This window comes from Microtus pennsylvanicus, chromosome 9, assembly GCF_037038515.1.
Source record: "Microtus pennsylvanicus isolate mMicPen1 chromosome 9, mMicPen1.hap1, whole genome shotgun sequence".
Lineage (NCBI taxonomy): Eukaryota > Metazoa > Chordata > Mammalia > Rodentia > Cricetidae > Microtus > Microtus pennsylvanicus.
Genome location: NC_134587.1, coordinates 47,112,614 through 47,140,445, shown reverse-complemented (window position 1 = coordinate 47,140,445; position 27,832 = coordinate 47,112,614). Strand labels below are relative to the sequence as shown.

The 27,832-nt window shown below is 51.8% G+C and overlaps 1 protein-coding gene and 1 pseudogene across 1 annotated transcript in view; one reads left to right on the top strand and one right to left on the bottom strand.

Annotated features, from left to right (window-relative positions):
- Nucleotides 1-14: 14 nt before the first annotated feature.
- Eeig1 (estrogen-induced osteoclastogenesis regulator 1) overlaps nt 15-27,832 on the bottom strand; it is a 30,264-nt gene continuing 2,446 nt past the window's right edge. The window contains exons 2-11 of the mRNA XM_075985846.1: nt 10,772-10,892; nt 10,515-10,544; nt 8,762-8,878; nt 6,345-6,391; nt 6,054-6,211; nt 4,422-4,526; nt 4,112-4,328; nt 3,583-3,704; nt 3,419-3,488; nt 15-2,374 (exon numbers count right to left, since the gene is read on the bottom strand). Coding sequence (XP_075841961.1) covers nt 2,329-2,374; nt 3,419-3,488; nt 3,583-3,704; nt 4,112-4,328; nt 4,422-4,526; nt 6,054-6,211; nt 6,345-6,391; nt 8,762-8,878; nt 10,515-10,544; nt 10,772-10,892 — 1,033 coding nt within the window. The 3' untranslated portion in view covers nt 15-2,328. The remainder of the gene's footprint in view (nt 2,375-3,418; nt 3,489-3,582; nt 3,705-4,111; nt 4,329-4,421; nt 4,527-6,053; nt 6,212-6,344; nt 6,392-8,761; nt 8,879-10,514; nt 10,545-10,771; nt 10,893-27,832) is intronic.
- LOC142856816 (ubiquitin-like protein FUBI pseudogene) lies at nt 20,029-20,494 on the top strand (annotated as a pseudogene).

Here is a 27,832-nt window from a genome sequence, read left to right as displayed (position 1 = left end):
AACAAACAACGAAACAGAGTAACAAAAACATCAACATTTAATCCCCCCAATCAAACACCGACACTAGGCTGATTTCCCCAATGACATTATGTTCTACTGTAAGCAGAGACAGAGATACAAACAGCCCATGAAATGGGGAGCAGCAGTAACATTGTTAGAAAAGGTGGGAGTAAAGCAAAACCAAATATTCCTCCTTCACCTCCCACAGAGGAAGACCCGCCTTCTCCTTCCTGCCAGACCACACAGTGTGGTCAGTTGTGGGGATAACCAGAAAAGAACCCTAAAAATATTGTAGACCTTTATATCTCCTAGTAGAAACAGTAAACTGTCTTTCAAGAAGGCTCCAAACTGGCATTGCATAGACCAATTCCTTTCCAAAAATATCTCTTAATATAGCCTATCTCTGTATATAGAATTTGAAGTCTAGGTGCTTGGGCAGCATGTGGGAATCACAGAGCTCAAGAGGACTCTTCGTCTCTGGCTCCTGCCAATGTTAGTTTGGTTGTGGCCGTGTTTTCAGCCCAGTGTCTAGAACAGGAGTAACGTAGCAGAGAGACCCTCTGGTTCAGACCTGGGCTGGAGGCGTCCTTCCTGACAGGACTAACTGCTTTGTTTGGAGCCCTGGAATTCTGGACCAGACATAGACAAGCAAGAGTGGTAGTGCTCTCTCCATCTTCTAGAGGTCACCTCACCTAGAAACAAGGCTGCCAGCGTCCCTTAAAGTGCCAAAAACCTGCTGGGCAGGAAAGGACTCTCTGAGCTGAGCAGAACCTTCTCCAGCCATGTTCTGCTCTGCCTCGGCAGCGCCTTCTAACATCCATTTCCAAGAGTCGTCAGGTGTTTAAAACAATGGCAACGGAATCCCTAGAAATGCCCCGGCCCTAACACCAGGAAGGCTCTAAAATCACAACCCCAACTTTTGCTAACTAAGGAAGACAGAAACTGAGCAAGGGACCTCCCAACCTGGGGAGTCCAGCTATCCCCCATCCACAGAACGAGTGGCCTGTACCCCACCCCCACCCCAGTTCCCTGTCCCCAGCCCTGCTGAGATGTAGGTGGAGTGGGGAACAGAGGCACCTACCTCCCCTTGCTGGGGGAGGTGGGAATTCCAAGCTGTGAACTTAGGAGGAAAAGGAAAATACCTAAAGGCTAAGGAAACGCCAGCCTGCTGGGTTCATACAAAATGAGTGAAACTTGGGGGTGGGAATTTATCCAGGGCTGAACTGGCAGCCAGTACCCGCCTCCTTTAAGCAAATTACAGAAGACACAGAAAGTGCTGGGGCTGGGGAGGTACCAAGAGGGTGGGTAGTAAGGGGAAAGCCTGAGCAGGGCACAGGACCAGACTCCCCAGGGAAAGCATGCCCCTTGCCCAGAGGGCTGAGGCTTGTCTGGCAATAAACCAGCTCCAGTCCGTGCAGTCACAGCCCACCTGGCTGACTGCCTCTCCAGCCTGGAACCCAGCCCAGGCCTGCTGACAGGAGAGCAGAGGAAGAGAGGCCTTTGCTTACCCAGCACAGCTGGGCCCCACCCTTCCTTTCCTGCAGGAAGGCCAGCTGCTCAGGACCCAGCCCTAGCAGATGGCACCATGATGCTCAGACCTTTCTAGGCCCTGCTCTTGGGTCTGAACTGGGGATAATTTGAGGGAAGGGGCAGTGCCACGTTCCAGCCGGGCGACTGTACCCTAGGTCTGGCTGCACAGCAGACAGCACCCAGGAGTCCAGGATAAGGGCAAGGATCGGTGGCTGTGTCGGGGACAAGCACGTGCAAAGTGCAGGCTGCAGGGCAGCAGGAGAACATTTGATGAGGGAAGTGGGGTTGAGGTCTTGGCTCCCAGGAGAAAGCTGCCAGCAGGTCTCCTCAGGACATAAGGACAGCTGAAGCACTAAGCGGAGGGTCAGAGTGGCAGGATTCTGGGGAGGGTCCAGCTCCTCAAGGGCAAGACGAAGGAGCAAGAGCCTTGTTAGACTGGCTGAAGCTGTTGCTCCTGCAGTAAGCAGCTCATGAGGGTGGCAGCCACAAGTACCCCAACATGAAGGAGTGGCTGTGTCCTTTGCTGGGCCCAGGTCCTCTCTAGTTTGGGCAGTCCTGGCCAGCTCCATCTTCCCCATTTTCTAGTGGTTCAGAGGACAATATTCACAGTGGCACCCGGGACCAGTGGTTCGGGGTGGACGAAGGACAATGGAATGATGCTTTGGGGCTGGTGTGGCTAGAGTACAAGGAGGCACAGGCGCGATGCAGAGCAGATCCGAAGGGCAGCTTCCGGCTCCTCCAGGAACGCCGCTGACCCGGGTACAAGAGACGGCAGGGCCCTTCCTCAGACCTGGTCCCTCAATGGCTTTCAATCACGACAGGCTCATAGACTCCAGAGGAGACTCTGCGGGGGAGAGAAAAGTGAGCTTATTCCCTCTGATGCTCCAGTTACTGAGTGCTGCCCTGGGCCAGCCCTGTGGGTACTCCACATGCCACCATGGCTACCAGTGATGACAGGGGGCTGAAGTGACGCCCGGAGATGGCTAGCTATTTCCCAGGGGGGACAGAAACGGGTCCACACTGTGCCTCATTCCCTCTGGACATCAGCTGTGTACATACACACCTGGACGGACCACCCAGACAAGGAGAGATTGTTCCCTGGGTCATTTGACAAATGAAGAAACAGGTTTGGAGGTACAAATCTTGGCAAGAAAGCCAGGCAGTGGTGGTGTGCACCTTTGATCCCAGCACTTGGGAAGCAGAGGCAGGCGGGTCTCAGAGAGTTCGAGGCCAGCCTGATCTACAGAGTGAGTTCCAGGACAGGCTCCAAAGCTACAGAGAAACCCTGTCTCAAAACCAAAAAAAAAAAAAAAAAAAAAAAAAGGTGTGTGTGGAAAATGCTAAGGGAGTGCATCTGCTCTTTTCACCGCTTGGGTCCTGCAGAACCAGGCTTTCCTCCTCCAGTCTCCAAGTCCTGGCTTCTCATTCTACAAGTGGTCTAAGGTCTTTATCACCTTTGTAAGAAGAACCCCAAGGTTTCTTGCTCTTCCACCCAGGGCAGCCCAGAGGAATGCTGGGAGAGGGTAGTTGTAATTTCTGGCCTCAGCCAGCAGGGGTCAGCAGAGTAGCACAAGACACACACTTCACAAAGGTTTTTGGGCTCTGGATCCAGAAGTTCAAAGGACATGTTCTTAGCTCCCAGAAACACAAGGGAAAGCCCTAGGACAGTCCTGTATGCTGGACACTACTCTCACTCACTGGCTCAAAGGCCTGGGGAGCCAGACACACTGGACTCACAGACACACAAAGGACTGTGAGAAGGCACTCTGAAGACACAGCAAGGACTGAGGATGAATGGGTAAGGTCACTGGTGACAAAATGGGTGCTCAAAGCCAGGTCAGTGGTCCCTGTGGCTGCCTTACCACACCTCCCTGTCTCCAGTCCCTACCTGTTGGCCAGCTGAATGCCACTCAACGTGGTGGAGCCATCACGGCTCACGAACAGCCGAAGGTTACTGTCTGTGGGGACACAAGGGAAGACAGAGGCTGAGCAGGCAGGAGTAGCCTCTGGAGGTTATCATCACCCCCAGATGGCTTGAAATGGCCAGCTCACCCTCAGTATTGCTGCCATCGGTGAAGTCCTGGCTCTGCATTATCTTCTCCACAATGTCATCCGCATCAATGCGAGTATCGTCCACCCAGGTTGGGTGGCTCTCCACTGAGTCCTTCTTTCGCCTTGAGGGAGAGGGCAGTGACAGGCGCAACATCAAGACAAGGATAACCCCAGCACCTATGGCACTAGCACACTCTATGTTCATCCTCAACGGCAGGTGTTTAATAGGACTAAAGTTAAGTACCCTTCAAGTTGAACATGTATGCAGGGGATCTAAGGCTCAAACACGATCGGCTGGGTCTACAGACTAATACACAAAACCACAAACAGCAGCTCTGGATAGCAAGGGTACGTGCCTAGCCCAGGGCTGTGCTCCTGCAGCCAGCAGCTGGTAAAATCATAACCATTCAACACTTAGAGATGGGGAATCTATTTTGTGGTCCCTGTGTGGTCAGATGCAAAGTACAGGGAGCACTAGAAGGGTTCTGTTTACCAAGGGGTCTCAAATAATAGGACTCATAGGACTCACCGAAATGAGCGGTCAGACAGATGCAGGGGTCGTGGGGGTCGTGGTGGCTTCTCAGGAGGTCGAGGTGGCTTCTCTGGGGGCCGGTGTTCCCTGTCGATGCCTTCAGGACCCTCTACAGTCATGCTGAGGCCACCAGAGGTGCTGCTACTAGTGGACGTGTTTCTGCGGTGTGTCAAGTCAGACAGGCTGGAGGAGCGAGAGTGCTCTGTGCTGTAGCCTGGGGGGTGGACAATATTGGGAAGGCGATTGATGACAGGGCCCCAAGGCTGTGGGAGACCAGAGATCCCCACGTTAAAGCCTGACCACTCACCAGACAGCTTGGACTGCTGGCTGGCATAGCTGGAGTTGCGGGAGTGGCCAGAGTGGAACACCTCCTCGGGACTGGACAGGCTTTGCTCTGGCTCCTCTGGAAGTCCTGGGGAGAGGAGCAAGGTCACTAAGGGGCCAGCTCACCACAGACTGAAGATCAGGGGCTAGAGGAGCAGCAATCTACCTCAAGTCACCCATTCTTCAAGTGGCTGTTGGGACCTTCTCAAGTAGACTATCTACAGGTCTTTGAGGACAAAAGATGAGAAAGTTATCCACAACCATGGTGGGTGTGTGGATCAGGACAGCACCCATGGAGGCCTGGTCAGTCTGTAGCTCAAATCAGACTTTTCCCAGGACAGAGCTTAGTGCTGAGACTGTTAGGCTACCACAGAGGGGACAGAGAAGGCAGCAGGCCCATGGCCTTCCAGACACAGGGAACAGCATACTAAAAGCCTTGAAACTAGAATGAACTAGGGTTTGTTGGCAAATCTGGGAAAAAGAAAAGCAGGGAGGACAGAAAAAGACAAGACCCCGAGACAGGCAACAGCTATGTTCTAGGTCAGTTCAAACCCCCTTTCCGGCCCTCACTCCCCAGCTGTGAACAAAAGGTAGGTGGAACCTGGCATGGCTCTGCGTATGCACACATCCCCGCCTTACCAACCTCCTCCACTCCAGAGATGAGCAGAGATATTCAAGCTACAGGCTGCATTCAGGTCTGCCATATTCCCACCGAAGCCAGGCAGGGTTTTGTTTTTTTCTTGAATAGGGTCTCACTAGGCAAGTGACCCAGAACTCACTATACACACCAAGCTTCTCTAATTGAGATCCACCTGCCTCTGACTTTTGGGATTAAAAAGTTTGTACCACTATGCCCAGATTTTTATTTTTATTTTTTAAATTTTAAGATAGGGTCCCAAGTAATCCAGGAGGATTTGATTTTGCTATGTAGATTAAACTCTGTTCCTCTTGCCTCCATCTCTCACACGGGGCTCATACATGTACCACACCAGCTCAGGCTCGCTGTATAAGGCAGGGGAACAAGCTGCTAGGTCCCACTCTGTTCAGGAGAGAATTACTGCCTTTTAGTCTACACAGGACAGCATGTGTGCTGAGGGCCCCCGTCTAGACAGCTCTCTCCTCTGTGGCCCAGTATCTACCAGCTAGAAAGGGCGATCGTGCTGGGAAGCCCCACTCCTGGACAAGCCAAGCCAAGGCAGGAAGCAGCGGCAGCACCTAGGGCAGTCAAGCCTGGTAGTGAGGTGCAAAGCTCTCAGGTCTGGAGAGCCACACATGCCATCTGCTCACTAATCACCTCAGCCCCCCGCCTCCCAGCTTTGAGGGTAGCCCTGAGAGGGGCCATCATGGCCCTCAGACCACAAGAGCAAGGACAGCACCAGCAGAAGCATGCATCCTCTTCCACCACCCCACCACCCTCATTGAGATAGGGTCTCCATATGTAGCCCTGGCTAGCCTAGAATCAGAGATCCTCCCTTCCTCTGTCTGAGTGATGGGATTAAAGGTGTGCACCACTATGCCTGTACCCTCCTCTTGATAAGCATCTTCCTGGGACAGGATGTTCAGGGGAGAAGCTATAGTCACAGGCAGTGGAGAGACAGGCAGATGAAGATGGTACCTGAACCCAGGATGGTGGGCCGGGCCTTGTGGGGCCGGGACCCAGTCAGGGAATTGGTGCTACTGCTGCCACCGCTGCTGGTCCCACCACCTTTACATGTCAGCTGCAGGGAGGAGTCCTGGCCCGGGATGGAGATGGACTTGGCAGTAGATGGCGGCCTTGGGAGGACAGAGGGGTGTGACTGGGGTGCCCAATCTCAGGATCAGATGGAGATGGGTACCCCAGAACCTGGAGGAAGGAAGAATCTATTTCATGGTCCCCAACCCCACCGATAGCCAGGGTGACACTCACGTCTTAAAACAGGGGTCTCCAGAGAGCAGGAACATGCCAATAGTGACCTATTGGTAGAGGAGAGAAATCAGCACTGGCTGCCAACACCCAGCCTGGATCAGCCCCTGGGCTTCACCTGCCCACAGTGAGCCCGGTGTCCTGTGTGGAGGACAGACTGGGCAGCCCGGGGAGAGGAGTGACAAGGCCCACTTGGCACCTAGCGCCCGAGCATACAAGTCGGCACCTGCAATTACACATCACAACTAGACCGTGAGTTCCAGGGCCACACTCTCTCACACCTGCAATTACATATCACAACTAGACCGTGAGTTCCAGGCCACACTCACCCACACATACAATTACACATCACAACTAGACTGTGAGTTCCAGGCCACACTCACCCACACCTGCAATTACACATCACAACTAGACTGTGAGTTCCAGGGCCACACTCTCTCACACCTGCTCTCCCCAACTCGGAGCTGGGGAACAGGGCTCAAGGAGCCACACAAGAAGTAGGGAGTACTCACAGGGCCCAACCATGGCAAACGGGGCTGGCTCAAAGTTTTTGTTTGTTTTATATCTTTTCCAAACATGGTTTCTCTGTAGCACTGGCTGCCCTGGAACTCACTTTGTAGACCAGAATGGCCTCAAACTTGAGATCCGCCTGCCTCTCTGTCTTTCGTGTGTTGGGATTAAAGGTGTGCGCAGACACCACCACCCAGTAAGTTTTTTTGTTTTGATTTTTAAATGAAGTAAAATATCCAACCAGTATAGAATTTAGAACCCACTTGCAAATGATTCTGCCAACGGTTAAGTTTGAGTCTCAAAATATGGGCTGAGAAGGAGTAACAGGCAGAGAGTAACAGACGGGGAAAGAAGTGCTCAGATCCCAGACCCCAGTGTGATGTCACCATAGCCTCTGGGCTCAGGCTTATTTATGGATCGTTTCACTTGGCCGTGATAACGGTCTACAAAGTAGGTGACAGATCCAGTTGCAGGTGGGGGAAGCAAGACTCTGAGGACAGCTGACTTCACAAAACTCAGCAGACAGGATGTAGGGGAGCTGGCCTTGGCTGAGGTCACCTGGCTCCAGGTTTCTTTCTAACAGAGTACACAGGCCTACTGGGAAAGACTTTCCATTAACCAGTCTGATCTTCCCATTCTTTCTTACTTCCTACAGGGTCTTGTGCCCTGGAACTCATGTAGAGCCACCAGCCTCCACCTCCTGAGTGCTGGGATTAAAGGCACATATCACCATTTTTTTTTTCCTTTTTGAGACAGTGCTTCTCTGTGTAACAGCCCTGGCTGTCCAGGAACTCACTTTATAGACCAGGCTGGTGTCAAACTCAAGAGATCTGCCTGCCTCTGCCTCCCAAGTGCTAGGATTAAAAGCATGCGCCACCACTGCCCAGTTCTTTTTTTTTTTTTTAAAGACAGGTTCTTGATTCTTGTGTAGTTCTGACCGGCCTCAAACTCATGATCTTCCTACCTCAGCTTCAAATTCCGGGATGACACAGCATGCTACCACATTTACCAGCCTACACCCTATTCAGATGTGTTTCAAGTCCTGTCGATTACCTTGTGCCCAGCTCTGTGCCGGGCACAGCAGGCCACTCTTAGGTCAGCTTAGATGTGGTATTAGGACAAACCGGTTTTCTCAGCCAGACTCTAAAGGGTGTGGGAAGGGACGAAGGTGTTCTGATGCAGACACCTGGGTATTTCTGCTCGGAAGAAGATACATTAGCAGGGCTGGAGAGATGGCTCAGAGGTTAAGAGCATTGCTTGCTCTTCCAAAGGTCCTGAGTTCAATTCCCAGCAACCACATGGTAGCTCACAACCATCTGTAATGAGGTCTGGTGCCCTCTTCTGGCCTACAGGAATACACACAGACTATTGTATACATAATAAATAAATATTTAAAAAAAAAGATACATTAGCAGCTGCCTGAGGGAAATGAGCTACCTGGGCTGCTAGAGACCTGTGTGGCCAGCAGGGCAGGCCTGCCTTGGAGCTCACATGGGTTCAGAACATCAGTTCTACTCACTGATACCTCACCAGGAGCCAGGAAATCTCAGATCATGATGGGCAACAATTGGGACCCAGGCTATATGACTGGCGGGATTAAATGTTAGCTCTGCTTATGAGCTAGGGCAGATGATGAAACTTGGAGCTAATGACAGATACCACACCCACAGGCTGTGCTTGCTGTCAGGGCCACGAGATAGAAAAGGACAGGCACATGGCACAAGGTTCATCTTGACAAAGGTACTTATCAAGCCCTTTTGGAAGGTGGGGGTCACACCCAACCATGGATGGGAAAACTGAGGTCATAACCCAGGGGCCCACATCCTCCCTGAGAACTTGTATCTTTTGATGAGGAGGTACATTTGTCCCTGCCCCTTGGGAAGGCAGAAGAGGTAGCAGGGCACAGGTACCTTGAGGATGGAGTTGTCCTGGCGGGTGTTCTTGGTATCATATCCCTCCAATAGGCAGCAGCGTACAGTGGAGCCTGAGCCTGCAAACTCAGCCAGGTTCAAGTCAGTGAAGCCAAGCTGGGAGGAGAACAGAAAATGTGGGAGGCTGCAGGGAGTGTGGGTGCTGGGCACCAGAGGCACCGAGGGGTTAATTTGGTAGGGGTGGGGAGAGGAGGACAGGCTCACCCCATAGCCACACTGACTGTTGCATAACCAGGACTCAAGGACAGGATCCTGGGTCAGCAGCACCAATGTGGCAAAGCAAGGAGCTCACATCCCTGAATGCCACAAAGCACCCTTTGTGTGGAGTCCCAGGGTGCACTAGGGCCAGTGTGCCCGAGATGAAAGGACATTGTTGTCTGTGACACAGACACATTGTTCCCAAGGAAACAAGGCCATGCTGTCGGGAGCTGACAGAGAGCAGGCAGAAGAGCGGGCAGGCCCATGGGAATTGGGTGGCAGAGTGAGGTGACGAGACACTACAGAGCAGGCAGGGTCCCCATGACGTCCCCAGTAGAGGGAAGAATTTAACATATGGACACTGTGTGGCATGCACGAGCTTACTGGGTAAGACTTTCTGCCAACCAGTCTGGACCTGTTCCTCTGAAGATGTGTACAGGTGAGATGTGAGAGACAGCAGAACAGGGGAAACTGAGGCTGAAGTGACAGAGAGCCAGGCTTGGGGATCACCAGGACAGCAAACTAATTGGGACATTTATTGTGCACCAGTTACATACAGGGCTCGACTACAATATTTAGGGACACAGACTACAGGATCAGAAATGACTCAGACGGCCCCCATTTTATAGTCCAGTCCCTCTGTAGGTACTGGTTTCCTCATTTGTATAACGGGATAAAGGTAAGGTCCTGCCATGGAAAAGCAGGGAAGGTCTGGCAGCATCTGATATGAGCTGAAGGCTCCTTGGCTGTACACTGACAATTTGACAGCCCCTCCATTGCCCGGCCAGGGCAGGCAGACAGAGCTGTAGGCTTCTGGAGCTCTAGTAGTGGGGATGTCTGAGCCATTCTACCTTTGTCTCAGGTATCTCCCACAGGGTCAGAGGTCATCTGCCTTGTGCTGAGCCGGCCACGAGTCCCCCAGAGACAAGAGATGGAGGACAGAACATGCTCATTCAAAGCTAGGTCATCTTCTCCCGATCTTTCCCATAGAAAAGGTTTTACTCCCAGAGCTGAAGTCAGGAGTGGGGGCAAGGGTGGGGGTGGAAGGGAAGCATTAATGAAAGCCTAGGATCAACACAGTCTACAGCAGCAGTGAATGGCTGAATCTGAGTCACCAGCCACACAGTGGGACACCGCTGCCATTAGAAAGAGTACAGGAAGCTGAGGTGACCTGCAAGATACCCATGATACCCTGGGTAAGTGAGGAGCTGAAGCCGCAGAATCTGTGCATCAGTTTGCACAACTGCTGCTTACAAGCACACGCATGCACACGGCACTCCCTAAATGGAGCAGTGGTAAAATATTTGCCTAGCATGCATGAGGCCCTGGGTTCAATCTCCAACAACACACACACAGAAAACATAGACTCCGAGTATAGAAGCTGGGAGTGGTCGCATATCCCTTCAGCCCCAGCACTAGGAAGCAGAGGCTGGGTAATGTCTGCTAAGTTTTAACCAATCCCTAACACAACTAGTGAAGTAAGTGCCAGGAAAAGGAAGAAGGCACAGGGTGGTGCGGAACACGGCCCTCTTACCTTGGAATATGCCTTCCCGCCTTTCAGCTCCTGCAGAGACACAGACACATAAGGCATGACTAGGAAACCCTGGTCTCTCAGAGATGGCCCCAAAGCACCATGAAAACAGAACACAGAAAGGAGCAGGTTAACAGCTCACATTTCTCCTTGCAATGGACTTGGTAGGAAAAGCGCCTACACCCACAGGTGGAGAGTCTCACACCCATCCTCAGCTCTGAGCTCACAACCCTAGGCCCAGTCACACAAACCCGCCTCACCTTGCGCACAGACACTCGAAAGATGCAGGGGTCCAGCAGGCCTGTGGCCGGGTTGGCACTCATCTTACACACAAAAGTGAACCTCTTCCGCCACCGCACACAATTCTCCTGTACCTCCTCCCTGCAGAAACAGGATAGATGAACACAGGACAGGTGAATATGTGGTTAATACGGGCACCCACCCCCACTCCAGTCCTATGGGGGCAGGGCAGGGCCCTGCTGCCTGAGTGTTTCCATAAACTACAATAGCATGACTATAAAAACAAAAAGCATGAAATAAAAAACAAAGGATCAGCTGGGCAGTGGTGTGCTCACCTTATATGTTTAAGGCCAACCTGTTCTACAGAGTGAGTTCCAAGACAGGCAGGGCTACACAGAGAAACCTTGTCTCCATCCCCCCCACCCCCACCCCCCACACACACAAAAAGAAAAACAAAGAATCAAAAAGCAGCCGTGGGTGAGGAAAGGCTGGGGCAGCTAGCCTTTCAGGGGGCCCACAGATGTGCTGAGCTTCTATTCTCAGCACCTTGACCTTGCTTGTTCCTACACTCCCATTACCAGCCCCTGCCCGACTCCTGTTGGCCTCCTTATGTGACCCTCACTTCAGTCTTCCCAGGATGAACTCACTCAGCCCACTGCACAGATAAGAGATCAAGGCTTGGTCAGTGCCCCAGATCTCCCACCAGTCTGCTGGGCCCACAGCTGGGTTCAGTCAGACTCTAACAACACAATAACCACAATAGCTAATGCTGTATGCAGCTGCCCAGTGCTAGGCACCATTCAAAGAACGGCAAAGCCGGTAGTCCCCACAGCCTGCTCACAGAGCTGGAGAAAGTCTGCCAGCCAGTCTACAAAGAAACAGAAAGTTCTGAGATATCAGGTGGAATTCTAACCTTCTAGCCCTGGAATGTGAGGACAGTAACAACCCAGCATAACTGAGATGGCTGTTCTTTGATGGAAACTCTGGGGGCAGCTCATCTACACCCCAACCAACTGCCGTGAGGAGCTCAATAAGATCTGGAGCGGCAGCAGTGCACAGCCTGGAGAGCTGAACTGTGACACCCCTACAGTCCCCGCCCAAATCCTGCCAGAACTGGTGCTCAGTGTCTTCTTCATTCAGTGCATCCCACCTAACTGGATGGGCAGGCACACAGATGGCTTCCCTACCAGATGTGAGAGAGGGCTGTAGTCAGGAATCTGCTTTTCACAGAGCCTGGGTGGCTGTGGATCTATGCCTACCCCTTTTACAGCTGGTGACACTGGAGCCCCAGCAGGACTGCAAGACCAGAACTCACAAAGCAGGCTCAAATCCAGGCTATCTAGCTTCAGACATTGGCTCAGGGGCACAAAAAGCAGGAAAACCTGGCAGCTGAAGCCCCATGGGCTTGTGAGGCCAGCAATTCCACATTACCACATGATCTAGTAATTCTACTCCCGTGTCCACACCCAACAGAGACAGAACACACAAACACACCAAAACCTGCACATAAATGCACCAAGCAGCACCGTTCACAACAGTTAAAAAGCAAAAGCAACCCAAACACCACAAATGGTGAGTGGGAAGGACATCCGTGGCCCGCTCAAGAGGTCGCTGACCTTCGGAAGGAGGCACTTACCCAGTGCTACTAACCTTGAACACATTATTGCTAAGTCAAAGCCAGGCGTGCAGGAGAGCCTAGTGTAGATTTTATCTGTGGGAAATGCCCAGATCAGGCAAATCCAGAGAGATAGAAAGCAGACCGGTGGTTGCCAGGGAAAGGAGTTGAGGAAATGAAGAGCGACAGCTGATATGTATGAGGTTTCTTGGTGATGTCATGAAATGGTCTGAGGGATGAGAGCACCTTGTGAACGGGAAACACCACTGGCTTGTGGATCTCTGTTAGTTCGAGGCCAGCCTGGTCTACAGAGCTAGCTCCAGGACAGTCAGGGCTGCACAGAGAAACCCTGTCTCAAAACTACAACAACAACATACCCAAAAAGGTAAATAAATAAATAAAATTTAAAAAAAAGCCGGGCGGTGGTGGCGCACGCCTTTAATCCCAGCACTCGGGAGGCAGAGGCAGGCGGATCTCTGTGAGTTCGAGACCAGCCTGGTCTACAGAGCTAGTTCCAGGATAGGCTCCAAAGCCACAGAGAAACCCTGTCTCGAAAAACCAAAAAAAAAAAAAAAAAAAAAAAAAAAAAAAAAAAGGAAGAAGGGGAAGGAGCAGGGCTTAGTGGCTCACATCTTTAATCCCAGCACTCCTGAGGCATCAGCAGATGGATCTCTGAGTTGAGGCTAGCCAAGGCTACGTAATGAAATCTTGTCTCAAAAAAGGAAAGAAAGAAAGGGAAGGGGAGGAGGATGGTTTTGCCCATCGGCGGGACCGCAGGAAAGGGGTTTCTACAATACATCATCTCCATTGTTTTCAAAAGGACACAAGATGGTGTGCACAGAGAATTCAGAGATGCCCATGACATCACGGCAAATGAGGGCCACCACTGGGCACTTGAGTGTCTGGAAACTACAGACGAGGAAGGGCAGGGAAGAGAGATACTGTTGTCTTTTTTCCCTCCAGGGATGGAATGTAGGCCTTATGATGCTAGGCAGGCAAGATTCTACACTGACAAGCTAAGTCCCCTTCCCTTCCTTGTCTGTCTTCCTAAGGCTTTGCACATGTAACCAAGCACTCCACCACTGAATTAAGTTCCCAGCTCCTCATTTACTCACCAAACTGTTAATATTGGTTGTAAATTTTCACAGTGCCTGCCTGGGCAAGGGGACTCCTCTCTAAGTCTTGGAGTACTATCAGAGGCAGAAAAGCCCCTCTAGGGAACATGGGAGCCCCTCTCACCCCGGGAGACTCCAGTATCACAGGTGCTGAGACTCAGCATCACCTTATACCTCTGCAACTTCAGTGGGCTGGGAGGTGCTAGGAAGGCAGAGACTGAGCCTGCCAGGACACCACAGGCCCATGCACAGCAGTGCCCAATCTATATCCCCATTCATCAGGAGCACAGTGGGCCAGCCATGGAAATCAAGAAAGTGAAAAGACAAATTATACTTAAGATGTAAACAGCATGCATCCTACTCCCTGCCCTGATAAAATGGCTCAGGATGCAACCAGACAATAGCAAGTGTAAAATCACAAAACTTTAGCATGCTCAGCCCCAGATAACTAAATAAAATGGCAAAAACCAAGGCTCGGAGATCATCCCAACCCAAGAAAAGACCAGAACCCTGAACTGCTGGCTTCCTGGACACCTGGCTTATTCATGCTGATATAAAGGGACAGTGGCCATAAGGAAGGGGACGGTTCAGTCAAGTCTGTTAGAACTGAGGTGAGGAGTTGTTTTTGTCTAAGAGTAGTTCTCCTCATCAAAATTTAACTTTAAGCCCTTTGGTGGAGATGCACACCTTTAATCCCAGCACTCAGGAGGCAGAGGCAGGCGGATCTCTGTGAGTTCGAGGACAGCCTGGTCTACAGACAGTCGGGGACAGGACCGTCAGGGCTACACAAAGAAACCCTGTCTCAAAATACCAAAACATAAAAATGATAAAATTTTAAAGGAGAGGGAAATTAAGTTAGGATGGGTGGTTATAATAAGCCAAGGGATTTGAACCACAAGTATCTGATTCAAGGCCAGGGCCCACCCTCACCCCCCTGAGGCACTGTCAAGTGGGGACATGCCAAGTGAATGTGGGCAACCGGCTGTCAGGGTGGGAAGGCTGTAAGTCAGATTCCAGCTTGGGGTTTCAGGGCATGCATCCCTGCTCCCTGCTGCCGCTGCCACAGCCAGGGACAGGTAATTAAAGAGACAGGTTTTGCTTTTAGTTTTAAGATATACAATTAGACGTGCAAATCCGAGAGCAACAGGGCAAGGCTTTAACCACTGTGGTCTCTGTGACCACCTTGCAGTTATTTTTGAACTGTCCTAAAATAGAGTAAGTGCCCCACAAAACAGTGGTCTCAGATGCTCTGGACTTCCCGGATCTCTCCTGGCTCTAGGACTCTTCTGACTGCCTCTGCCTAGCTCAGGCGGACACGGAACGGCTTAGCAAGAACCTTGGACCTGTATCCAACTGTCAAGCAGACCTCTGTACGGTATCCATGGAGAGTGCAGGCGCCAGCTCAGGCTACAGGCATGGCATGAACATTTGAAGGGTCCTGGGGCAGAGGGGAAACATGTTACACAAGGAAACAACTGGCAGCTGCCAGTAAAGAGCTCTCTACAGAGCAGGACAGATGTTGGGGGCAGTGACGTCACAGTCAGGGTTTCAGGGGGGTGGGCGGTGTCAGCTGGGTAAAGATAAAGGGAGTCTCCAGCAATAGGAACATCACAGGAAAGCCCAAAAGGAGGAGGTGGCGTGCCCACTGCACGGGGCTCTTTCACTATCAGTTCAAGTTGGGTAGGAGGAAGTACATCAACCCAGTGTCTCTGCAGAGCCACATCTGCCTAGCATCTGCCTTGCTGTGTCTTGCGACCAGGAAATGTGGCTGGTCACCATCAGGGTCCCATACTAACGGGGACCACAGCTGTCTGTGAACATGGCCTCTTTCCCTAAAAGTCCAGGACAGAGCTGGCAGAAAAATCTTCACTCTCTATGCCCCCGGCCCTCTACTTCAATAAAGCATCCCCAAGCTTTGAGCTTATTCTGTGGGATTCCAGGTTCAAGCACAGGACTGAAAGAACGGCCCAATAACCCCAAGGCCTGTGTAAACACCACCTCTGTTCTACAGTTACGAAACTGAGGTCCAGGGGGGTGAAACAAACTCATAGAACACCAGGTCTCCCCGCAGCAGCCTGCCAGAGACTCCCAACTCACTGTATCATTTCAGTCCTCCCCGCACTGAAGCAGGAAGGAGGGAAAGGTCTCCCTGGTTCACAACATGAACATGGACATGGAGGAGGGAAAGGTCTCCCTGGTTCACAACGTGGACATGGACACGGAGGAGGGAAAGGTCTCCAACGTGGACATGGACATGAAGGAGGGAAAGGCCTCTCTGGTTCACAACGTGGACATGGACACGGAGGAGGGAAAGGCCCTCTGGCTCACAACAACCAAGACTCTTAAAGGAACCCCAGAGAACAGGGAAAGGTGGCAGGTAGGCTGAAGTGAGCCATTTCCAACAATTTCTCTGACAGAAGAAATGTAATGTCCCCATTAGGAGCCACCCCAGAGTCTGGCTTCATGGTTCCTAGGAATGAGCTCGCTGCAACAAATACTGTACCTAGCAGCATCACTCCTTACAAGGTGCAGCAGGGCCCAGAGCCTCGGTGGCTTTGACCTTCACCGCACAGGAGACAGGGACTGACTGCCAGGGAGCTCCCTCCTAGCCATAGGTTGCTAGGAACCCATGGACCCTGGGGGACTCTCCCTGCAAGCAGCAGGACTGGCAGTTACAAGGAAAAGGGGACCCCAGGGAATAGTATGGTAGCTCAGTCTCTGTGACAGGGCTCCAGGGTGACCCTAGAGCCACCTACAACACTCACTTTCCCAGATGTAAGTGTCCATCAGGGTCCAGTTAAAAGGTTCACTAGGAAAAGGTGCTTGGTCCTAGCCACCTGAGTTTTATCCCCCAACATACAAGATACATACAGACACGCGTGCATATGCACGTGGACACACACAAATGTACATGCCCATCAGAACATTTACTCACCACTGGCATGCTCAGTATGGGGCACTGCACTGGAAGAGGGTTAGGTGCTCAAATCTGAGCAAAGTAGGGCATGAAGCCCAGCAGGACAGGCGTCTCCAGACACAAGTGAGCACATACGTGTCTACTGACCTGCAGGACCACGGGCTGTGCAGGGCAGGGATTTTCTTTCTGAGAAGCTGTCCTGTGGCTGTGGCACATTTAGCTGCACCCTGCCAATTAGAGGTGAACAACTCCAGATGTGACAAGCTGCCTTGAGACTTAACAAAACCAGCTCCAGCAGAGATGCACTACAGGGCCTTGGAAGCCACTCTTCACTCAACTTCCAGGTAACTCTGATGAGAGAAGCAGGCATTGACAGGACCCCTAGCTGTGTTCCTGGGTCCTAGGAGACTTAGTTCTCTGATTCAGTCCACAGGCATCAGAGCAAGTTCCATCACTGGTATCCACACTTGCTATCCAGGCTGTCCCTCCCTGGCTTTGCCCAGCAACAGCCTGAACTCCAGGCTCTGCCTGGTTCCTCAAGGAATGAGTGGTGCTAGTGATGCAATCTATGCTCCGGCCAGATGAGAGGCAGCCCTGGCCTGAGCAAGAGTCTAATAGGAAACAATTTAAATCAGCAACATCTGCCAGTGCTTTCCCGAAGAGCACGGCACAGCTGCCTGGGGAGTGGCCCACCCCAGGGGCCAGTCAGGGCATCCGTCCAGGGGCTGCAGGCCAGAGGGGCCAACGTGGCAGCCCAACAGTGTCTGGCTCCTGCCAGGAGTTCAGGGCCACGTGCAGGGGAAACAGTTCCCTACAGTTCAGCCTGCCAGTCCCTCCTCCCATAGTGAGGCAGCAAGAAGTTCCTAGAAGCCAAGCCACTTTGTGCCTAACACTGGAGAGCTTAAGGAAGCACCTCAGGGTCCCATGCTGCCTTTTCAGCTCCCCCCTGACAAGAACCCTAGAGATGGCTCAGGGGCTGACATTAACCGGTGACCCCATCAAGCGCAATGTGGGCAGACTGCAGCTTTAGAAACTGTGCAACAGAGCAGGGTGAGGTTCCAACAGGGTGCTCAAGCTTGCTGGGTTGGGAGCATCAGCGCTAGTTAGACACATCTGGGTTTGAATCCTGGTATTTTTCAGCCAAGTAACCTGGGGACTGACCTACAAAAAGCCCAAGACAGGTAGGTGTGGGATCCTTTGTTTACAGAAGCAGGCATGTCGCCGTCCCCTTCTACCTTCTGCTCCACAACCAGGGTTTGCAGACAGTTCATGTTACCACCAGGCAATGCCTGTGAACCAGGCTCTGAAATGGTGCCAGTAGTCACTACCTTTTCTTTTTATTGTTGGTGGTAGGATCGAAACCCAGAGCAGTGTGCATGCTAGGCAAGAGTTCTACTACTGGGCTGTATCCTCAAGCCCTAGTGAAGAGATCCACAGCAAACTGCTAGGTTTTTTTTTTGTTTTTTTTTCTTTTTTCTTTTTTCTTTTTTTTTTTTTGGTTTTTATTCGAGACAGGGTTTCTCTGTAGCTTTGGTGCCTGTCCCAGAACTAGCTCTTGTAGACCAGGCTGGCCTCGAACTCCCAGAGATCCGCCTGGCTCTGCCTCCCGAGTGCTGGGATTAAAGGCATGCGCCACCACCGCCCGGCTAAACTGCTAGTTTTGAATGCAATGCAGGTCCAATCCCATGCACTAAGCAAAGGTGCCCCCCGCTCCTGCTTCCTGGAAGTCCTCTTGCATGCCAAGTACAGCGATTTTCACTGGCTGATTCCCTACCTACTTCCCCTTCACAGATCAGGACATTGACTCTCAGAGAGTCCAGGGACATGAATGAGGCAGGTCTTACAGGAATTGAGGGGTAGCCTATACCCCAAGCCCAACACTGCAGATCCCAAGAAATCTGTCAACATAGGAGAACCATTCTCAGATCTCAGTGATAAATAGCATGACTATCTGTCATGCGAGAACCCTAGGCCCTGTGGTTTCATCCTTTACCACAAATATTACACGGAAGGGAAGAGATGGTATTTCAAACTGAGCTCATACCAAGGGAGAGATGGTCACAGAGTTCATAGCCCATCACCCCTATGTCACAGGCCAAGAACCCAAGGCCCAAGAATTCAGCTGCCCAAGGTCTACTGACTAGAGGTTTGAGATGTGAACCCATGTCCAACACTACCTTTCCATGTAAGGACCGGAAACTAGAGGCCCTAGGAATTCAAATCAAGAAGACACAGTGGATGGTTATACTGGGATGTGATACCAACTTCCTCTCCTAAAATCCAGACTATTAGCACACACAGAGCTGTGGAGCTGGATCTGTCAGGGAACTTCCCTTCCTGTACCTAGTAGGCTCACTTGAGAGGCTTGGAGAGGCAAAGATGGGTCCAAGCAGGCCTCTGCCACCCAATGACCTCCAGAGCTCCTGGGTCTCAGTCACCATCCTACACTTTCTCATGGGGCTGCTATGAGCTGACCTGAACGTAGTAGGAGCCTGGCCCTTTGAAAGTGTCTGCAGAGAGGAAATCGGGGGCAGGTGATCCGGAAGATGCAAAAACCACGACCCAGCCTTCTTCCTTGCCCTAGACCCTGGATCTGGCCATTTCCTAGGCCTAAAACCCAGCTGAGATGCCCAGAGGTGTGGCAGGAGGCAGGAATGTGTGACCAGCTCCTGGTTGACTCAGGCCTGGGTGGTGTTTGATTCACTGGAAGAGGAAGGAGTGAGAGGAAAGAAGGATTACTGTCCCTGAGGCCTGGTTCCTGAAATGACTGGAAACTCGTCATGGGGACCCCCGTACCCAGACCCTCCTGAAGTACCTCCTGTGCACACAGGACTCGGCCTATACGTGCGGAAGGAAGCAACCAAGGCCTCTGTCTCACAGAGCCAAGATCCCGGGAGCAGGGCCTCTCCTGGTACACTCGCTGTTGTCTCCTGTCCTCAAAGATGGATCTGGGGATCTGACATCTGAATGAGAGATCTTTTGTACTCTATCTCTTCTCACTCTGCTTCTAGGTAGGAGTTTCTCAGATGTGACTACACCTTGCTCTCTACCCAGGTGTCCCTGCTGCACAGAGGATTCCCCCATGGCTCTCTGAACTTCTGAGGCGACAGGATAATCAGGAGCCATTTAGTCAGTCACCTTTCTTCACAGCCTGACTCTGACTCAGACCTGATTTTCCAGCTGTCCTCAGCAGCTACCCAAGTTTCCAACCACGGGACCGAGGGCCCAGGGTCAAACAGGACCATGAGGACCTGACTCACTGGGTTTCACCTCCTCGGTGCACACCTGAGATTCTGCAGACTCGAAGGCCATCATCCTGGGTCAACCACCACTACTGTCACTACCTCCACTCACATTTACTGAGCACTGTCTAGGAGTCAGGCTAAGTGGGCCCCTTACAGGCACAGGTCCCACATATCGAGGATAAGCAACCTTCTCAACTTCTTGAACCAGAATGCCTTTGAACTCTACTCAAGTGCCATCATGGATCTTGACTTGGGCCTTTTTTTTTTTTTAGCAGAGTCATGTGCTGGGTCCTTGTTTGCTGCTACAAGGGATGCCTTCTGCAACCTGGAGTTCCAAGCTGCCCACTCAATTGCTGCCCACATAGAAAGGCTGCCTTTCCAGCAGCCTCGGCATCCACGGGTTAGTCGCCAACATGCAGCTCTTTGTACATGCCCAGGAACTACACACCCTCGAGGTGACCGGCCAAGAAACGGTGGCCCAGATCAAAGCTCATGTGACCTCACTAGAAGGCACTGCCCCGGAGGATCAAGTCCTGCTTCTGGCTGGCTCGCCGCTGGAGGATGAGGCCACCCTAGGCCAGTGTGGCGTGGAAGCTCTGACCACTTTGGAAGTAGCTGGCCGTATGCTGGGAGGTAAAGTTCATGGTTCCCTGGCCCGTGCTGGAAAAGTGCCAAGGTGGCCAAGCAGGAGAAGAAGAAGAAGACAGGCCGGGCCAAGCGATGGATACAGTACAACCGTCGCTTTGTCAACGTTGTGCCCACCTTTGGCAAGAAGAAGGGCCCCAATGCTAATTCCTAAGTCCTATTGTGATCCTGGCAGTCTAATAAAGTCCCTTTGTCCAAAAAAGAAAGGCTGCCTTTCCTATACCCATAATGGGCAGAGCCAGTCTCACAACCAAGTCCAGTTGTTTCCTGTCGTCCTTTTAGCAAATACAAACCCCATGAGTTGTTGAGCTCAGGGTACATCTCAAGACTAGTGGGACACATCCATCATCCCAGAGACAGGGTCTGGAGCCAGGTATCATGATGTACACCATTTATCCCAGCACTTGAGAGGCAGAGGCAGGCAGATCTCTGTGAGATGCAGGCCAGCCGGGGCCAAACAGTGAGACCTTGCCTCAAAGCCAACAGAAGGTGAGGGTTTGGGGTTGATGTAAGGTTAGTAGCGCAACCCCGTTTCCTCTATGCTCTACACTTCCCTGAGACAGATATGTCTAAATGGTCTCTTCCTGCTTATGGGCCTCAGGTAGGGACCACAAGTATCACGGCCAGGGCAGTGGTCCAGCTCTAATCACACTTTTTCCAAGAGGTGAACCTCAGAAAGAAGAACAACAACTGGAGAGAGGGGGTAAGAAATATGAACCTTCCCTTTTCTCTTTTTTCCAAAACAGGGTGTCTCTGTGTCACAGCCCTGGCTGTCCTGGAACTCGCTCTGTAGACCAGGCTGGCCTCGAACTCACAGAGATCCTCCTGTCTCTGCCTCCCAAGTGCTGGGATTAAAACCTTTCCTTTTATGCTTCCAGCCCCAGACCCCCTCCAACGACTGCTCCGAATTGAAACTAGCCATGCCGGCTAGTGCTCTGAGCCAGAAGCTATGATGTGTAGTAACAGGTTCACCACGGCAGCCTATGGAGCAGTTCATTTACCCACCACAGGCAAAGTCCAGATACCCAGTGGTCTGGCAATAACTCAGGAGCCCACCAAGCCTTCAAACTGCTAAACTCGAGCCTGGAAGCTCTGTTGTGCTGGGGTTACAAGTGGTAAAGGAAAATCCCCAGCCCAAGAAGATGGCCTGCAGTTGCCAAAACGAACCACTGCCCTATAAACAAGAATGATGCTCATCAGGTTGGAATGGTTCAGGCTGGCTTGCCAGGAAGACCAAGGAAAAACCCCAAAGATCAACTTCAGACTTCCAGGCACCCTTGTGTTTGTCTTGAAAGCTTTGGTGCCCACCTAGAGCCTAGAGGTATGGGCATCTCAAGGCTTGTTTCTGCAACAGAGACATGCAGCTCACAAGTCCTCAGAGAGAACATACTTGTGCAACTAAACCTAAGCAGAATTCTGCAAGCCTAAAAGCCCCTTCCAGATATGGTCCCAACTCCAACAAACATAACTTCATCTTTTCTGAGCCAGGTCATTTTTGAACTCATGGACTCTTGCCTTGGGCCTTTTTCTGTGGTACCAAACTGTCCTGGAACTTGCTCTTGTAGACCAGGATGGCCTTTGCTTCACCTTGGCTGCTGCAGAGTATGGCTCCAGCTTCGAATTGGTCTAAGACAATGTCTGGGAAGATGGCTTTCTCTGTTTAACACACTTGCCCTACTATAACTGGCAGCCCTAAACTGTCTACCATACTGCTGCCTTTGGTAGTTCTAAAGAGCAAGTCTGGGGCCTAGAGAGATGTCTCAGCAGTTAAGAGCATTGGGTGTTCTTCCAGAGGACCAAGGTTCCATTCCCAGGACCCACACAGAGACTGACAACAATCTGTAACTATAGTTCCAGGGGACTGATGCCTTTTGGCTTCCATGCGCACTGCACATACATGGTGTACAGACTTACATGAAGGCAAAACACCCATATGCATAAAAGTAATGAACTAAGAAATAAATCAAATGCAAGTCTGAACCAGGTGTGTTGGTGCATGCCTCTAATTCCAGCACTCGAGAGGCAGGCCGATCTCTGTGAGTTCGAGGCTAGCCTGGTCTACAAAGTCAGTTCCAGGATAGTTATGGTTGTTACACGGAGAAACCCTGTCTCGGGTGGTGGGGAGCAAGTCTGATGGATTCAAACCCACCCGCTTCTTCAGCATACTGTCAAGTCCAGCCCCAAGAACCTCCCCTCCAAAGCACTGGCTCTTTCCTGCTCAGCTCTTCTTGTTCCACAACCAGTCTCTAACCCTACCTACCCCAATTCACATTTCTCCCTCAAGGGTTGTTCAGCATGGAGTTCATGTGCCACAGGTGGGATCCTACAGAGGTACAGACTATATCCCCATGGCCCCCAACACATAAGGTGACCAGGAAACTGACACGAACAACCCAGGGAAGCCACAGGTGCTGTCTGCACACGTCTGCAGACAGGAAGTGGTGGGTGAAGAGGGCACATCACATGTGAACAGGAACCAGCCTCTGTCCTCCTGATAGCAGGTTGTGCACTTCCTCTCTTTGCAGGTTTAGTCGGTAGTAGCTGCTAGGGTCTGGTCATGTGCAGTTTTCCTGCCTTCAAGAGAGCACCCTCTAGGAGAGGAAACAGTCTGCAGGGATAAAGCCCTTGGTCACAGTCACAGAGCAATTCGGCAGTTACAAGATCAATGGCAGTGCCCAAGCTCACTTTCTTCCTTCCTCCCCAACCTGTGCACCCGCTCTCCTCTGCAAGTGGCACACCCAACTGAGCCAATGGCCGTGGCTGCATGTCAACTGCAGCCTTTAAGCCAGCTGCCCAGTATACGGGTAAGGGTTCCTCCTGGCACAGGCTGATACTTTGGGCACTGGGTTGGGGGTAGGCTTGGGCTTAGCAGCTGGCAGTAGCCACCACACAGTCAACACCAACAACCACATTGGTTCAGAGCCAGGAGAGAGACGTCCCAGCCTGGGACACTGCCAACACATAGCAAGAGGCCCAAAGACTAAGATGCAGTGGAGGCTTTTCTGGCCTTGAACTCTTTCCTGCTTCGGGGAAGGAGCTAGACACAATGAACCTTGAAATGAAGGCTACAGCAGGTGACAAGGCCAAGGGCAGGTAGAGACTCCCCAGGAGCGGCCATTTGGGCTGAGCAACAGTTTCATGTGGAAAAGCACGGTAAGGGGGTTGAGGAAGAGCGGAGTAACCAGAAAGACAGGGGACAGTATATTGGCCACTGAAAGACCTTGGCTTCTCTCATCTACCTCACCCTACCAGAAGGTTTACAGTCAGTACCCTGCACCTTTGTGAGGGGCTGTCTGCTTGCTGTGTTTCGGTAGAGAAGGACTAAGTCAATAGGGAAGAGAAAGTATGTGGACCCCACTGCAAACCCCGCTAGGCCCTGAGCTCAGACCCTAAGGTACTCCTTGCTGGCGCCCACCCCTGCTAATGACAAAGAAGCAAGCCCGAGGAATAGGCATCCTCTCTTGGCAGCACCACAGTGGCCCGGAACCCCAGGGAAGTATCAGCTACTAAGAGGCATACCACTTGGCCCGGAGGGAATAGGACGGAGTGTAACACAGTGTTCCCACTGAGAACCAGAAGCCAAGCTGCCATTCCAGCAAGCACTACCACTACATCCTCCAGCCCCAGCAGCCCTGCTTCAAAGAGAGGCTCAGGCGAGAGGCTAGGGTTCAGCAGACACCTAAAACAAGGTGGCTACAGAGCAGAGGGCTGCTTACTGCCAGGCAACATCTGGACAGAATGGGGAAAAAGCAGTTTCAGGTCTATATTGAAGAGCTCTTCTAAGCCACGGGTACCAAGAGCCTCAAAGCAAAAAGACCACAAGTTTGCAACCACAATCCTCTGGTGACACTTAGGTTGGGTACAGGTTGGGCAGCTTCAAGCCTACAGAAATGCAGACTGACCTTTGGGTAGCCAGCAAGCTCAGAACACTACCAGGACCCGGGGACAAGTCTAATGTCCCCATTATACAAAGCACTTGCCAGAAGTAGATGAAGAGGAGCTCTATGCCCTCCCACCCCACCCTAGCTCCAGGTTTCTCCCCCTCTCACACTTGTCCTTGGCTCCCTTACTCTAAATACCAAGTCCCTACCTAAGTTCCTGAGACCTGGAGGCAGACTTACTAGCTGGCACCCAGATGCACAGGCAGGGCCCCTTTAAAACAAGCCAGGGTTTCCAGGTTCTGACAAAGCAGGGCCTCCCAGTCACTCCCAGGTAAGCAGGACCTACAGGCAGGCACTGTTATTACTGCCAAGAAGCCCCAGCCAAGCAGGAGCTCCAGGCAAAGAGCAGGCCTCAGGGAGCAGCCTCCTCAGGTCAGGTCTACTACCAAGCTGCCAGGCAGGCTAAGGCACTGCCAAGGTGGCACATGCCAACAGTGTAGCCAGTTGGCAGCAAAGACCGGGTCCAAGCAAGCAGCAGCTACTAAGGCCTGAAACAGGTTGGGAAGCTTCTTACCAAGGCTACCAACCCACAGTATGATCTGACTTCAAAGAGACAGGGGACCTGGACCACGGCCTTGCTGCCCAGCCATCCTCTAAGCCCACTCCTTCCTTTTCCTCTGCCAGAGGGGCTTCTTACCACAGGTCCTCTGGCCCCCTCCCCGTGCTTGCACAGGAAAGACCTCAGGGCCTCAGGAACCAAACTGGTAAGAGACCCTCAGAATATGCCAAAGATCTAAGAGTATGCTGGGGGGGGGGGCTCTCAAAACCCAGTAACAAGGCCTCTGCATTGAATGCTACCTCACAGTACTGTTGTCCAATCTTCCATTAAAAGAAACTGAAAAAGCCGGGCGGTGGTGGCGCACGCCTTTAATCCCAGCACTCGGGAGGCAGAGGCAGGCGGATCTCTGTGAGTTCGAGACCAGCCTGGTCTACAAGAGCTAGTTCCAGGACAGGCTCCAAAGCCACAGAGAAACCCTGTCTCGAAAAACCAAAAAAAAAAAAAAAAAAAAAAAAAAAAAAGAAAGAAAAAAAGAAAAGAAACTGAAAATTTGGATTTTGACATGTGCAATAGTTTCCAGGGCATCTTTGACTACTATGCACCCTGTCTTCTAGCACCTTCAAAGTATGGTGTCATGCCTTTAGGATAGGGAACCTTCCTGCCCATTTTGCCTCCTTCCCTCTCTAGTCCATTCCCTCTTCTCTCTGCCTTCCACCACTCTGCCAGGCTAGATCAATACTGCCTATAGACTCTTACCAGCACCTAAGAGCCACCATCTTAATTGATAAATGATGTCACGTTGTTCCCCTGTCCCCTGTTGACTGCCAAGACTAGAAACAGTTCAACAAGTTTTTGTTTCCTCGAGCCCCTCTTCCCACACCCCAATCCCACCTTGCCCAGACACGCCTTCAAGCCAGAGGCTTCTCCACAGGCTCTTCCCCATCTTCAGCTCGACCCCTCTCCATTTCTAACAGTCCCATCAAATGTTGCTTCCTCAGGGACGCCCTCCCCATAGTGATGGTATGTTTACCATGAGACAGTGAACTACGGGCAAGGGTGAGACGACTTGGGAGAAAACAAAATGGACAGAATCTGAACAAAAACATTTCCCCAGCTGGTCTGCCAGGGCCCACTGGGATCCACAAGGACCCGTCCCAGATTAGCTTGGCATACTAGGCATCCTAGTAAGTCTCAGTCAGGGACGAAGAAAAGACCCGTGTCTACTAGCTCCCTCCTACCTTCAATTTGTTCAGCCCACAGCATCCCTATTCTGAGCAGGACAATAAATACCTTACCCAATTTAGGGTTTCTCCTGTATCTTCACACTGCTAGAGAATCCTGAGTGAAGGCGTCCATCTCCACTAGGCTTTCTCAGAGCCCCACACCAATCTATCCCAGAGTACGCCTTGCAGGGCTGTGAACTCAGTGGCATTCCTTTTTCAGTGAGGGACGTTGAGAGACAGGGATGGAACCCTGGCCAAATGTGTGGCTTGGATGACGAACAATCAAGCCTGCCTGCCTGTCCCAGAGTCAGGGCCTGAACCTGGGCACAGGCCTCTGGATGCAGAGCTAATTCTTCCAAAGAAGTCCTTCATGCTGCAAGAATCCCAGAGGCTCCCGAGTACTCCTACATGACGGGCACATGGGTGTGCCCACAGAAGGCAGGCAGTGCCTGTGTGGTAAGCAATCAGGCTCTATATACAAAAATAAAAGCCCACTGAAGGCTCACTGAGGACTTGAAGCTGGCCAAGAAGAAAGGACAAGGATGAGGGAGGCCTCCTCAGGTCACGGTCGGTTTTTCAGATAGCCTGGCACTTAAGTGCAAAGCAGGAGGTGACCTTGCAAGGGGTCTTTCTCTTCCTCCTGGCCAACCCACTTTCTTAGTGGGTTGAAGCACAGGGCACAGAGATAAGAGCTAGACTACAGTCTGTCCAACAGGGTCCATTATTTCTCCTATGGAGTAGCCCTGGCAAGTCACTTTTCTACCCTAGGCTGTGGTTTCCCCGTCCACTGGCTAAGAGGACAGTATCCTCCTCTCCTCTCTCTTCTCCATCTTGTAAGTAAGTGTTCCCTTGCACTCCTCTCCCGACACAGCAACCACACGTATGTGGCAAGCCAAAGAACCAATGCCACCAAGGAGCAGGGCCCCTGGGAGGTTTGGGGTCCTTCTGACCTGAGGGCCACTTAGACATGCTAACTCTGCCAGACTCACCACACTTGGATGGGACCACTGTATGTTCCTGGATACCTTCCAAACCTGAAAGCCTTCCCAGGTATCACTTGGATTACCTTCCTGGAAGGCCCCAGGCAAGAACACATGGCGAATGCCCACTGTGCCCGTGATTGCCTAAGCCTGAGCACAAATACACTGATTACTTCAGTCCCCCTGCCACCCACCTTGTAGTCTTGGGGACTCTATTTACCTTGAGTGTCACAAAACCCAGTTTAGTGCCTCTCCATTGTAGAGCTCCAGATCCGACTGTACCACCCAAGCCACTGAAAGAAGCCTTTGTAGGGTCTGAAATGTCACATGGGACTGTAGTTGCTTCTAGCTCATGCCACCAAGGCAAGACAGGTCTCTGAATTGGAGCTGCTGCAATCAAGGTCTATCTCTGCTACACTGAACCAGTCACTTCACCTCTAAGTAGGGCATATGGTCAGGTATTTGAGTGGCTCAGCAAGTCCCTGGCATCGAGTACACAATCAGAGAAAGTCATTATGAGAAAAGAACTGGTTCCCCACTGCCACTTACAACCTGGTAACCTCCAGTGTGCGGTTTGACTTCTCTGGCCTCAGTGTCCCTCCAAATGGAAGATTAGTGGGGATACCCGATGCAAAACACTCAGCACTCTGCCTGGCACAGTCTGGGCCCCAGAACCTCGCTGCCATATAAACTGCTGCTCCTAAGGTGGTGCTGGAAGATGAGGCTAAGGAACAAGTCCGGGAGTCACCTGCTCCACCTGTTCCAACTGGGTCAGATAGAGCTGAGTACAGCTGTTGCCATGGCACTCAACACACTGGAAAACACCAGCTAGGAAGGCGGGGTTGCAGGGGTGGGGCCTAGGGCTGTTGTTAGTCTGTTACCACCCAAGCTGCCAATAGCA